At 34.2% G+C, this 13,884-nt stretch overlaps 1 protein-coding gene across 1 annotated transcript in view; it reads left to right on the top strand.

The window, feature by feature from the left end:
- Positions 1-13,884, top strand: part of LOC150098958 (carnitine O-palmitoyltransferase 1, muscle isoform-like) — an 87,612-nt gene that overhangs the window by 9,796 nt on the left and 63,932 nt on the right. Inside the window, exon 2 of the mRNA XM_090405415.1 lies at positions 10,829-10,900. Within this exon, the coding sequence (XP_090261541.1) occupies positions 10,829-10,900 (72 nt within the window). The remainder of the gene's footprint in view (positions 1-10,828; positions 10,901-13,884) is intronic.

The following is a 13,884-nucleotide window of genomic DNA, read 5'->3' as shown; positions in this document are numbered from 1 at the left end:
GTCAGAATGTGCAAGTGAGAATGTAGATATCATGCATTAGCAAATTAGCATAAATGCAGTGTCAGTAGTTATTATTGATTACTTCAGCTCTGCAGACATAGATTGGAAGGGTGAACAGTTACAGTGAAGGAAGGAAATTGAATATATACAGCTGCTAAATGATAGTTACTCGAGATAGCATGTAATGGAGGGACCTTGGGAGGAACCTTGCAAGAGTATTGAATCTGATGATAACTTCAGAGAATTTGGCATTAATCAAAGTAGCAACAACATTGTCACTAATTGGGGCGGGATCATGTGGTCTTGACCTGAGAGATCACCAGATGTGAAATTTTCATTTAAGTAAGGTGTAGGAAGGTTGTTTGAAAAGTTTGATAAAAAAAAAAGTTAAACACATTTTTTTTTGGAAAAAATCACCTTTATTTCTCAACATAGTCTCCATTGAGGCTACATATTTGGTCCAGCAAGTTTCCAATTTTTTCATCCCATCTAAAAAGTAGGATTTGTCAAATTGGGCAAAATAGTCATTGGTGGCCTTGATGACATCCTTATTCTAAAAAATTTTTTCCCACCAAGCCAAATTTTTAAGTTTGGGAACAAGAAGAAGTAACACAGGGCCAAGTCCTGAGAACACGGTGGATGTGGAACCAATTCGAACCTCAATTCGTGCAATTTTGCCATTGTGACAGCCGATGTGTGGGACAGTGCATTGTCTTGATGAAAGAGCACTGTTTTGTGTGCCAATCTTGGCCGTTTTTTCTTCAGTTCTTCTTTTAATGGTCCAACAATAATGCCTAATAGACTAATATTATTTTGTCTTACACTTTCCCAAATAGTCTATCATGATAATTCCTTGGGAATCCCAAAAAACAGTGGCCGCCACCTTCCCAGCTGAAAAAACAGTCTTCACTTTTTTTGGTGCTCTTTCACCAGGCATTGTCCACTGTTTTGACTGCTGCTTGAACTCAGTCAATCATTTCTTTCATAGTGACCTCAGTCAGGCATCCAGAGTGCGCTTCATCTTCGATAGACTTATGACCATGCTTAAACTCATTTATCCAAAACTAAATAGTCTTTAATGCTGGTGCAGAGTCCCCATGAACTGCATCTAACTCAGCTTTGATCTGCATGGCCATCCACTTCTTCAAATAAGTGTTTTATCACTGCACGAAACTCGTTTTTCTCCATTTTTATGGAAAATGCGAACACGGTCGTTTTAAATGTTTGCCAAATGTTTATCAAAATTTTAGCCACATGTGATGCAGCTAAAATTTTGATACTTGAAAAAGATGACACTTGCCGACACTGGTATGAAAGAACGAATTGTGTTGCTATCTATTAGAAATTTATCCATCTTTTCAAACAACCCTCGTATATGCGGAGTTACCAAGCAGGTAAGTGTTAAAGAAAGCAGTATAAGATCGTATACCCAAAGTTAGGAAGAAAGTTCAGGTGGGTGTTGGATGGCTGAATAGTCATTTAAGAGTTGCAGAAATGGAGACTGTATAATAGATGATGATCAGTAGATGTATAAAAGATTATTAACAAGCTCATGAGTAGCATAAGGTACAACCAAGAAGGATGATTAGTATGGTATGGTTGGAATGCCAAAGCAGATAATGGGAGGAGTCTGGCTGAGGAAGCTGGAAAAAGTCCCAGAGAATTCTTTTGCTATGTGGCAAGTAAAAGAAGAACAATTCTGGAAGAATATCTTTAATGAGTGCTGCTGTAAGAAGCACTCATTGGTGCTTCCTACATACTGGTAGGAAGGTAACAGAAGCAAACAAAGTAGATGAGTAATTGAATGATATCATTTTGCAAAGTTAAGCCATCCATGTGGAAATATTGCAGTGACAAATGTGACATTGACTGACATAAGAATAGATGTAGATAAATTTGAGGTACTTAGGATATTGCAGAACCTTAATGCAAATACAGCCATGGGATTAGATGGCGTATCAGCCCTTATATTACAAGAATCTGCAATGGAATTGGCAGCTCTTTTTACTAAGCTGTTTGTCTTAGCTCTGGGAATGTGCCAAAGGAGTGTCAAATAATTCAGTTGCATAAAGGGCGCTCCAAGACTGAGTCAGGAAATGTGATAGTATGAAATGATATAGAGAAGAGATGCTGCAAGATAACTTAAATTGACTGGCAATATCTACAAAGCATATCTCTAAAGGATTTATTTATAAAGTGACTTTTATTAGATATCTAATTTTGGTAAAGTTAAACCAAATTTACTGAAATTAATTAAATTCACAAAAGAAAGCTTACTCAGATAACACACAGATCATTTGCTTTTGGGCTGTCAGTGATGATACCTTCTCACATGGGTAGTTGTGAAAGATGGAAGAAATTTAGTAAAAATAGGAATGTGTCCAATCACATTATCTTAATATATAATAGTTGTATACATTTCAAGACATTTGATCAAGTCTGACACAGAGTGCTCAGTAAACTGTCCTCTTATGATCTGCCTTTAGCAATTTAGTGGCTAATTTCCTTTTGAGCTAATGTTGAAGTATCCCAAGGACTGATTTTTGCCAATCTCCTTTCTACTGTATATGAATGGCTATCTCTCTATAATTTTGCTGATGATAGGACACTTCATTGCTCCTCCTCTTTTCACCACCTAACTGTGCTGAAACATTTAGTTTCATTCTTCTGTTGCTCTAAACATTGATCTCCATGACTTCCTCCTTGAGGTAAAGATAGCCTAGTCAGTATCAGTATTTCCAAAACAGTCACATCTCTTTTGCAAGATGGACATTACTATACTTCAACAAAATTATTCTTTATAATATTCAGATTCCAAGACATAATCAGATTTCTCTTCTTAGGTAAACATTCTCTGATAGTTACCTGTACTTTCAGAAAAAAATGACTTTCTTTCCTTCTCAAGAAGTTATTTCTCCTTACTTGTCACCTGCATAACTAACTTTATGCAAATTTCTAATTTTTTTCTGACTTCTTTTCTTTCATGCTTACACAAAAACTTGGTAAGAAAGAAAATTTAAAGAAGTCTGTGAAATTCTGATTAACCATCCTAAGCGCAACAATAATGGTGGCATAAAAATTCCAAGAATTTCGATGACACATATTCAACCTACTTAGTATCTAGCATACTTTAGGACTTGAAGCAATTTTCATCTTTTATTGGAAACTATTCCATACCAATTGGTTGAAATTTATATGTATAATCACAGTTTTTTTATTATTTTTATTTATATATATATAAACATGTTGCTCTCAGCCCAATTTAATTTTGTAACCTAATAGATAATAACCTAATAGATAATAATCATAATAATAATGGGGCTCTAGCTTTGATGTAGTAAAGGGTTTTTTTTTTTTTTTTTTTTTTTTTTCACCAGCAGTCAGGCCAATAATTGTTGTAATGGTTGGTCAGTAATTTTAGCAAACCATGTAGATTGTAGTGCAGCTTGTTTCTCTGTCTATATATACGTATGCTCCAGATGATGACCTTGATATGAACGTCGAGTGTTCATTTTGGTTTATATTAAACTAAAGTTTTGCTCTAACGGTAGTTGTCTCCATAATTTTCCATAATGTTTTTCTGACATCAGAATACTGTTCCTGCATTCAGGTGTAAACTCCAAAAAATTTATTGATTCTTTCCAGAAGAAAGCAGTTATTGGTAAATAATGTTATCCCAAATATTTAATAAAATATTTACACAACGCTGAGTTCAACAAAGGTTTAGTGACCATATTTATTGTGGTTGGATTGGTTTGGTTTGGTTTTCATGATCTGCTGTATGTTTATATGTACTATAGAGAAGCATAGTAGATTCTCATTTTTTGCAGGTTGTCCAAGGTATGGTCTGCTAATTCTGATTGACCATAAGTGGAATGGCAAATCTATTACTTGATTCATTGGTAAATCTTTCAGTGTGACCATGATAAAGCAAGTTGCACAAACATGGAACATTCTATACACTTGGAACTGTAAGGGGAGGTAGATGGTCTTTAGGGAAGCAGATTAAAACAGCCAATCTAATATGAAGTTTGAAAACTGTGCAATGATTATATTTCTTTAAAGTTCTGGTGTTTTTTTTTTTTTTTTTTTTTTCCAGATGTGCCCTGGATCATTACTTTAATTTATATCTCAAGAGAGAGAGAGAGAGATGAGACAAGGAGAGGGACAAGTATTTTGTTAAATTTTTAGAATTGTGGCCATTACATAAGATAGAACAAAGACCAAGAGGAAGACCACAATCCAAGTGGATTAATGCAATAAGAAATGCCTAAGAAGATTGAAATACGATAGTGGTCTGAAAGGTTCTCGCCCTTGACTATAGATGGCACGACTATTGGCACGATTTTTTTTTTCTAAGTTGGTACATCTGTCATAAGCATCCATGTGAAATTGTAAGTCATTCAAGTAGTTTGTTTTATACAGTTGTCTGAAGCAAAAGTATTGTCCCTTGAAATGGATAAAATTGAGTATCGTGTGGTTATAAAATTCTTTGTAAAAGAAGGTTTAATGTCAAAAGAAATTCATTCAAAGTTCATAAAAGTTTATGGCTACTCTTCTCCTTCATTTTCAACAATTAAGAAATGGACTGCCAAGTTTAAACATAACTATACCAGCCTTGAAGATGGTCCACATGAAGGACGTCCAAAAAGTGTAACAACACAAGAAATCATTCATCAAGTGCATGATATAGTATTGGATGACTGACGAGTCAAAGTGCGTGAAATTGCTGAGACTATTGGCATTTCAAAAGAACGTGTAGGATATATTTTGCATGAAGAATTGCAAATGAAAAAGCTTTGTGCAAGATGGGTGCCACGCTTGCTCATAGCAGATCAAAAACACACTTTCATGAAAATCTCTGAACAGTGCTTGGAGCATTTCAACAAGAATAAAACTGATTTTGAGCATCGATTTATTACTATGATTCACCATTACACACTAGAATCCAAACAGCAGTCAAAACAGTAGACAGAAGACAGTTGTTCAGCACCAAAGAAGACAAAGTCGGTTCCATCAGCAGGAAAGGTCATGGCATCCGAAGGCATTTTGTTTAATAATTATCTTGAAATGGGTGAAACAATAACCGGGGAATATTATTCTGATCTTTTAACCAGACTAGATGAAAAAATTCATGAGAAAAGACCCAGTTTGCAGAAGAAAAAAAAATCATCTTTCATCAGGACAATGCACCTGCCCACAAAGGTGTTTTGGCATTGGGAAAATTAAAGGGGATCTGCATTATGAATTGTTGGAATATTCACCCTATTCTCCAGATTTGGCTCCCTCTGACTTTTATCTCTTCCCAAAACTAAAACTCTTCCTCGCTGGTCAGCGTTTTTCTTCGAATCTAGAGATGATTGCAGTTGTAGAGGGGTATTGTGCAGATCTTACTAATAACCACTACAGGGACGGGATAATAGCGCTGGTGCATCACTAGAATAAATGTATTATTAGTCTTACGGGAGATTATGTTGAAAAATAATTTTGAAATTATAAATTCGTTTTTTCATTGTTAGGCTGAGAACTTTTCAGACCACCCTCATATATTATCTGACAATATTGGAGTCTGACAGATAATAGACTCATTTGGAGGAAAATTGTTAATAGGAAGTTGGTAATGATGCAACTTTTTATGTGATGCTATCATACAATCCTATACACTTTATTAGGATACATCTCTGGAATTTGATGGTGATGTCAGATAGGTGATATTAGAAAATAAAGACTGTTGCTCTCTCTCCATTGAACAGGATTTTTTGTGCAGTTTCTTATCGTTAAACTGAAAGATCTGCCAGTGTCCATCTTGAAGAATGTACAGTTCACATTTATGTGTAATAGGCTTACTATGACAACCTTCATGTATTTAAATGGCAGGGAGGAACTAATATGATTCTCCATGATAAAAGCAAACATGAAAGACTTATTTTGGAATCAGCAGATCATAAAAACCATGGTAAAAACACAATAAATCTCCTGTAAAACCTCCAAAGATATCATCCTAATCAAATTCCTGACAGCTCTACTCTAATCAACTGGAATTTGATCATCTGTCCAGGCCTTCTGAATTATACATTACAGCCACTGAAATGAAGTGTACAGGATATTATGACAGTGTTATATGAAAAGTTACATCATTACTAATTCCAATTGACAATTTTTCTTCAAATTAATCTGTAATCTGTCAAGACTCCAATATCATCAGATCTTATATTTCTCTCTTCTAAGGCCTTTTTTACTGTATCAATCCACCTAGATTTTGGTTCTTTTTACTATCAGCCTGGCATAGTTTCCTCTCCCATTCTGTTTAAGTGTGACTGTACCACATGAGAATAGTTTTGCTGAATGCTAGAAATCTCAGGTTCTTTCCTAATATCCTGATTTGTAATATGATATTGCCATTGATGCTATATGTTCACTCCACTAATTTTTCTTAGAATTTTCATATCTGTGGTCTCCAGTCTTTGGTCAAGTGTTTTATTTCTAACTTGCCTCTCAGATCCTTATGTTAAAATTGGTTTGAACTGCCTTGTATACATCTAATTTAGTGTTTTGACTAATTTCTTTCTTATTCCATGTAAATTTATTCAGCTGACTTCCTACCATATCAGGTCTACTAATTCTATTGTATATTTCCATATTTAATTTTCCATCTTCACTAATAGTTGTGCCTAAATAACTGAAACATTTCACTTGTTCTGTAGGTTTTATATTCACGATGCAGTTGCTATTTTCAATGTTTCTGCCTATTTTCATTGTTTTTGTCTTTTTATTGCTGATTTTCTTACCAAATTTATTACAGCAGTTATTCACTTTAGTCAGGGAATCTTGCAGACATATACTGGATTTATTTAGAAGTATAAAATCATCAACGTAAAGTAAACAGCTGAGATTAACATCTTCAATTTTGACATCAGGTTTAATACCACCTTCCTTCGCGATGATGAATAACAGAGGGGATGGTGTACATCCTTGTCTCACACCTGATTTAACATCAAACTGACTTCCTGTACCTCCTTCGGTTCTAACTGAATTTTGAATATCTTTCTTCTTGGCAGCATGTCATACGCCTTTTCCACATCTACAAAACATGGATACAGATCCTAGTTATATTTACATAATTTTTTCAACTATTTGTTTTAAAAGTGAAAATCTGATCCTAACATACTTCCTGAATCCAGATTATTCTTCACCAAGCTTCCTATCCACAACCCCCTTAGCCATTTCTCAATAATACTTGCATAAATCTTGCCAACAATGCTCAATAATGAAATATCGCTATCATTCTCACGTTCAGTTCCATTTCCCTTTTTATAGATGGGTGTTTTGAGCTCTAATCTAATCATCTGGAATTTGACCATCTGTGCAAGCCTTCTGAAATATACAGTGCAGCTGCTTGTAAACTTTTATATCTCCATACTTGAGCATTTCTGGTTGAATGGGATAAGCAAGGAGAAAAAGAAAAGGCTTGTGGAAGGTAAGAAGTCGGATAAGTGGTATCAGTGAAACTTTTCCAGGATAACGTCACAGATCCAGGAATGAGCTGTGATGTTTTTATACGAATGCTAGAAGTATCAAAATCAAGGGAAATTAAATTATTGCATTGTTTGAGTTTGTTCACTCATAAATAAGTGAGACATGGTTGGATGAGGATAACATTCTGAGAGGAATATAGATGGAAGGGTATTATATATTTCATGAAGATAGAAAGGGTAGAAAGGGAGGTGGAGTGAATTGATGATAAAAAAAAAAGAGTTATGTCTTTACATAACTCATTTTTTTTCTATTTCCCCTTTGCATCTCAAGGTAGAGATGCAAAGGGGAAATAGTGGTAGTGGCTTTGTGTCAGCATGGTGTGACATAGAGGTGAATAAAATGAAATACTTAGTAGGATGTTGCTATAGACCTGGTAATGTGGAGGGTAGTGACCAGGAAATATGTAAGGAAATTAGCCAAGTAACTGGGAAAAGGGTGATCATTATGGTGTTTTTAATTATAGCAGTATAGATTGGAATGACAAGATAGCAACCAGGAGTAAAGAAAATGAGTTTCTTGAGTTTTTGACTGACAACTGCTTCAGACAGTATGTAACAGAGGGCACATGAGAATTGGGAGTCTTGAATTTGATCAACTCATCAGAGGATGTTTTTATAAAGGAGGCGTTGTATCTTTCTCCAGTTGGTGAGAGTGACCACCATGAAGTGATTACCTGAGTAGTTGCCAACTATGTGAGGACTTTCTTGAGGAAAGGTTATATGTGGCACTACAAGACTTGTAATTATGAGAAGCTCAGTAGAAAGCTTGCAGCTGTAGCATGAAATGAGGGGTTGGGCAGGAAGAACATCAGTGCTGCCTGAGTGCTATTCAAGAACTTTGTAGTGGAAAGAATGTGTAAATGTATTCCAAAGGTCAGAAGGTTAAATAAGGTAGGTGTCAAATGGATGAATGAAGAGATTAAGCATGCAATACAGAGAAAAAAGGCATTATGGAGTCAGCATAAAATGATGTTCAATGTTGCAAAATGTAAGGGTTTAAAATTTTGAAAACAAAGACAGGATATAGAATTTACTGTTGGTGGTGAAGTAAGTAAGAGATCTTGGGGTACTGGTGGATAAGGATCTAAAATTTAGAGGAGACATTACCAAAGTTGTGAGGGCAACATGACGAATTCTGGCAATGATGTGGAAGACACTGACTTGTAGAAGTAAGAAGATTCTGGGTTACATTGTATAAGGCTTTGATTAGGACTACTGTGTTCAGATTTAGTCACCTGGTTTTCAAAGGATGTAGAGCTTTTGGAGAGTGTTCATAGGCAGTTGACTAAAATAGTTCCTGATCTCTGGAATGTTGAATATGAACAAAGGTTGAGATGATGCTTTTTTGTAGGGTCTAGTTGATAAGAAGAAGAAGGGTAATAGAGATGTACAATTTGGGAAGGGTTTTTCATAAAACGGTGGTGGATTGGGGAAGAACAAAAAATCATCCCTGGAAGTTGTATAAGGAGGGTGTGAGCAAGGGAGGGAGAATATGGAGACTTGTGATTGATTGGAATGCTTTGCCTGAGAGCATGGTGTCTTCAGAGAGTTTCAATGTGTTTAAGGTACCATATGATGAGCTATGTGTATGACAAAAGGGATCTTGCAGATGAGTCTGTGACTCCATTGGGGTCTTAGGATAATAATAATAATAGCATCTACTCCAGCTGCCATTTCCACATTTTGAGTTTATAATGGTTTTTTCTAATTCATGTATTGATGTTTTTCCTGATTGCATGCTTGTTAAAGTATTTTCTACCACCCTGCTGTCTCTGTTTCTTTCATTTAGCAATCTTTCAGAGTAATTACTTTATACATAAAGAATATCTTCATATGTAGCTTTTATGTCACATGATTATCTCTGATTCCTTTTACAGTAGGCCTTCCTCCATTTCCTTGCTTTTTCAATATCCTCCAGAATATTTTGCCATCTTCCTGATATTATTTTCCATGTTCTTACCAAAGTCTATTTATGACTTTTGTTTAACTAGTTTTACACACTGCTTCACTTTCTTACGTTTGTCTCTGTATTTTCTAAGAGCACGAAATGACTTATTTGCTAGGAACTTTCAGTATGCTTCCTTTTCCTTCACTGTATCTTGAACTTCCTGAATTCACATGCAGTTCTGATTTTTCTATCTTAAACAATCTCATCTCTCTGGTTTAATCAATCAATGTTTTTTCTTTAGTGTTTGTCACTGACTCTCCCAAGTTTAGTTTCTGTTTTCAAACTCTTTCATTTTGTTTATCTAGTTTAGTCTACAGTTTACATCTGAAAGCTGTTCAGGTTTGATTAATTTTAAAACTGTCTTAGACCCTCTTCTTTTCATATGAAATTCAATTTTACTCTGCTCAAGACTAAATGATGATCACTTCCAATTTCAAATCTTCTGTATACTCTTGTGTCCTGAACCAGTGTTAAAATAATCACTGAGGCTTTTCTTATGTCTTGCATCTTCTCTCCATCTGAATTTGTGTACATTTTTATGTTGGAACATGGTATTAGTAATAACTAGTTCATGTCCTGATCAGAAATCCAACAGGTACTTAACATTATTAATAGCTCTGCTCTTTTTTCCAGCTCATTGCAAAACATTTCTTTATTGTATGGCTGTTTCCTATTTTCCTATTTTGCTGTTTACATCACCAGCAAGGACTAATCTTTCTTTTTGCAATGTGTCAGTTGCTTTCTCTAATGCCATAGTAGAACCTTCTGTGGGACCCTAGGCACAATTAAGTCTCATTGTGCAGTTCCCCATTCTGAACTTTGCCCACATCACTCTACTCAATATTGCCTGCTATTCAAGATTATTCTTGTAATCTTTCCAAGACATAGGAAACTGTAATGCTTTGACCTTCTGCCCAACATTTGAGACACAATCTAGAAGCCTCTCTTAGAACATTAGACTTTCAGTCCAATCCCATCTAGTATGTTTTTTTTTTTGTTTGCATGAATATTACCATTCTCATATTGTATTCATGATGATGTTTCAGTCACAAACATCAAATAAGTATTTAAACCTTTTTTTTTTTAATTCCTCCACTTTGTCCTTAGTAGAACCTTCTGTGGGGCCCTTCATTCCAAATGCTGGCTTCATTCTGTTAAACCTTAATTTAAAGACATTGAAGTCATATGACAATTGGATTCAAACATATACTCTGCTGTGTATTCAAATAACAAGCTCAGTTATTATTATTGGTATTTTTTATAAACTTCCATTAATAGTACAAAAGTAGCATGTAAAGAATATTATTCGTTTATACATACTAAGTAAATTTTTCTCTAATTTCAGAACAACGATGACATTGATCTTGTGGTGGCTGATCATGATAAGTGGGGCAAAGGAGCTATGAAGAAGTGTAAGGTAACTGAGAGATATTTACTGTAGTTTTTATTATTATTATTATTATTATTATTATTATTATTATTATTAATTTGCAGGTGAATCATAAATAATTAGTATTTCTCTTAAGTTTATCAGCATTATCTTTGGATATAAAGGGGGAATTAAGAGATCAAGTAAACCATATTGTGTTTAATTCATTTGAAAATGGGAGAAAAAGAAATTCATATGGGTATACTCAGTGATGAGCTATGGAAATTTTAACAAAGGGCTCGCATCGTCAAGCAAAAAAAAAAAAAAAGCCTAACTTAGCCCTTATAATACTTATGTTGTGACTTTGTAGAGCTTCTGACAGATACGATAATTCCTGTAGGATATCAATCATTAATGCTAGAGCTTTTAAAAATTCCAAATTGAGAAATCGGTTTAAAAACCCCTTATATTTATCGTTTGATGCAAAATGCTTGCATAAAGCTGGGTAATTTCTCCACACAGCAAGAGCCATTCGTAAACTGCAAGCTGCCCATCGTGGTCCAAACACACGGCCGATCTTTAAAATTTCGATACCAAGGTCTTTTGCAATTGTATTTAATTCTCTTTGATTTTTTGGTGATTGATGATAAAAAGCATATAATTTATCCATAAATATTTCAAAATGATTTATTTCTTTAATGCTTTTTATCGAATCGTCTAATGCTAAGTGTAAACAATGAGCGCAATGCGAAATCACAATGTTGGGAAATTTTTGTAGAAGTTTGATTGCAACACCTGATTTGTTTCCTAACATTACACTAGCTCCATCAGAACAAAATGCAAGGAAATTATTTTTTATATAGTTATCAGAAAATCTATATGAATTTAAAGTAGCAATTATAGTAGCATGTATACATTCCACGGTGGTATTTTCGATTTCTACAAGATTATTAAACAAGAAGAACAAGGGGCTCGCCAATTTGAGAAAAATTTAACAAAGGGCTTATGCAATCCTCTTATAGCTCACCACTGGGTATACTGTACTATATATTAATATTTACTATATATATAGTGTAAAAAATATTAGCTATTACTTCAAGCATATCTTTGTGAACATGATACTTATGTAGATACCTGAAAATTAGAAGATTTATTAATTGATGAGGAGCTGCCTTCCAGATGTATAGTTACTATCATGAAAAAAGAAAAGTAGGGAAATTATTTTCTGCATTAAAAATAAATAAATGCATCGCCAAAGACATTAAGCGAATTGTGTTAATTAACACAATTTAATACCAAACTTCATTTGCAAGTCAGATGAAAATCCTAAACCGTTTTTAGAGCATTAGAAACCTGTTTAATAAAAAATAAACATCAACCTATCATTAACAGGATATATTAATTAATACATCAAACATCAAATTGGTGTTTAGCATTTCCTCTCTATAATAAAATAAAATGGCCATTTTATCTTATTCTGGAGAATTGGTAACTATAAATATTTTACAATCCTGTATAGATCCCATTGATGTTTATGTTGTAGATAAGAGATTTATATCAGCAACAATTCTAGCAAATGTATGTCACATCATTACATATCCCAGTGCTAGAGAAATATAACTTCATGGCATCTTATAACACAATCTGAAAATCTCAGAAGAATTATGTAATTCTTTCATCACATGTCGATGCATTGTATCTACAAGGAAACTGTCTGAAAAATGAAAATCAGAGCTCACAAGGATTCACCTTTATGAGTGAACACTGCTATGCTACTAAACATATACAAAAAAGGCCACCTGTGGAATCTAGTCAAAAAATTCCACCTAACAAAAGTTTAAAAAAAAAAAAAAAGAATATACAGAAGAAACTTCAATCAAAAATACACCAAAATAATTACAAAATAAAATCGAATAATGATAAAATTATGTTACTATAATAGATTGAAATAGGAGATATTAAATATCCATCCTTATTTCATAGCCAAAGAAATAATAGAAACTTTGAAAGCTTCTGAAAATTGGCCTTAGCAGCATTATTGTCATTTAAGCAGGATAAACTAAGACACTCTGATACCAAGGATTGTATTCTCCTAAACTCACTGGTCAATTTTTGGAAACTTTTAAAGTTTCTGTTATTTCTTCTGCTATGAAATAAGGATGGATCTTTAATATACCCTATCTTAACATCACCAAAATGAAGCCCTTGGCTCTATTTTGATTATTATGCTACTGTAAATTACTAAAAAGATCAACTGTGGCAACAAGTAAAAAAAAAAAAACTCCATGTTAAATGCACTTTAAAAAAAAAAAATAATATACAAAGTGTAAAAACAAACTTCAAGTAGAAATACAGTGAAAACTATTATGGCAATAAAATAAAAGAAAAGAAAAATTAAGCACGCTTGGATAATAATAAACAAAGTACTCAATAAAGCATTATATCCTCCTGCTTCAAGATTTATCTAGAACTTTGCCAAACCTGATTTAAACACCAAACAACTTATGTATAACACTTCCACACATGGGAGAGCACAAGGCCTATAGCATTTAAATGCTGTATGTGTGTGGATTGGAGTCAAGTAATCAGTTGATATTCCTTCCACAGCGTTGTATATTGTAGTTTGAGGGAAATACCTCACTCCATCTAACTCAGCTTTGTTCCACAGAGTTGAGGTAGATGGAGTGTCTGCTGTCTTCCAAACAGTCAAGAATGCAGTTGACAGACTAGTGGACAGGTTTAATGATACTCTGTGGAACTGAACTGAGGTAGATAGAGTGAAAGATGACTGGGAATAGCTAGTTTAGTGACTCAAGTTCAACTGTAAAGGGATGTTGAGTGGCTGTTTCTGTAGGTTTAGCATAAATAGGGAGGGGGAGGGGTGCGTAATGGATGCTAGTTCAGCTGAACAGTGCCCATGGAATCTCTAGAAAAGACACAATGTGGAAACTGTCTGTGAGACATTTACTGAAAAGAGTCTGTGTGAGAGAGGAGTTCTTAATCACCCTAACTGCTATCTCCTAAATAGTTAA

Source organism: Typopeltis vanoorti, chromosome 15, assembly GCF_054136105.1.
Source record: "Typopeltis vanoorti isolate ZY-2024b chromosome 15, IOZ_Tvanoo_1.0, whole genome shotgun sequence".
In the NCBI taxonomy this organism is placed as follows: domain Eukaryota; kingdom Metazoa; phylum Arthropoda; class Arachnida; order Uropygi; family Thelyphonidae; genus Typopeltis; species Typopeltis vanoorti.
The sequence above is the reverse complement of the archived record's forward strand: the minus strand, read 5'-3'. Positions and strand labels throughout refer to the sequence as shown.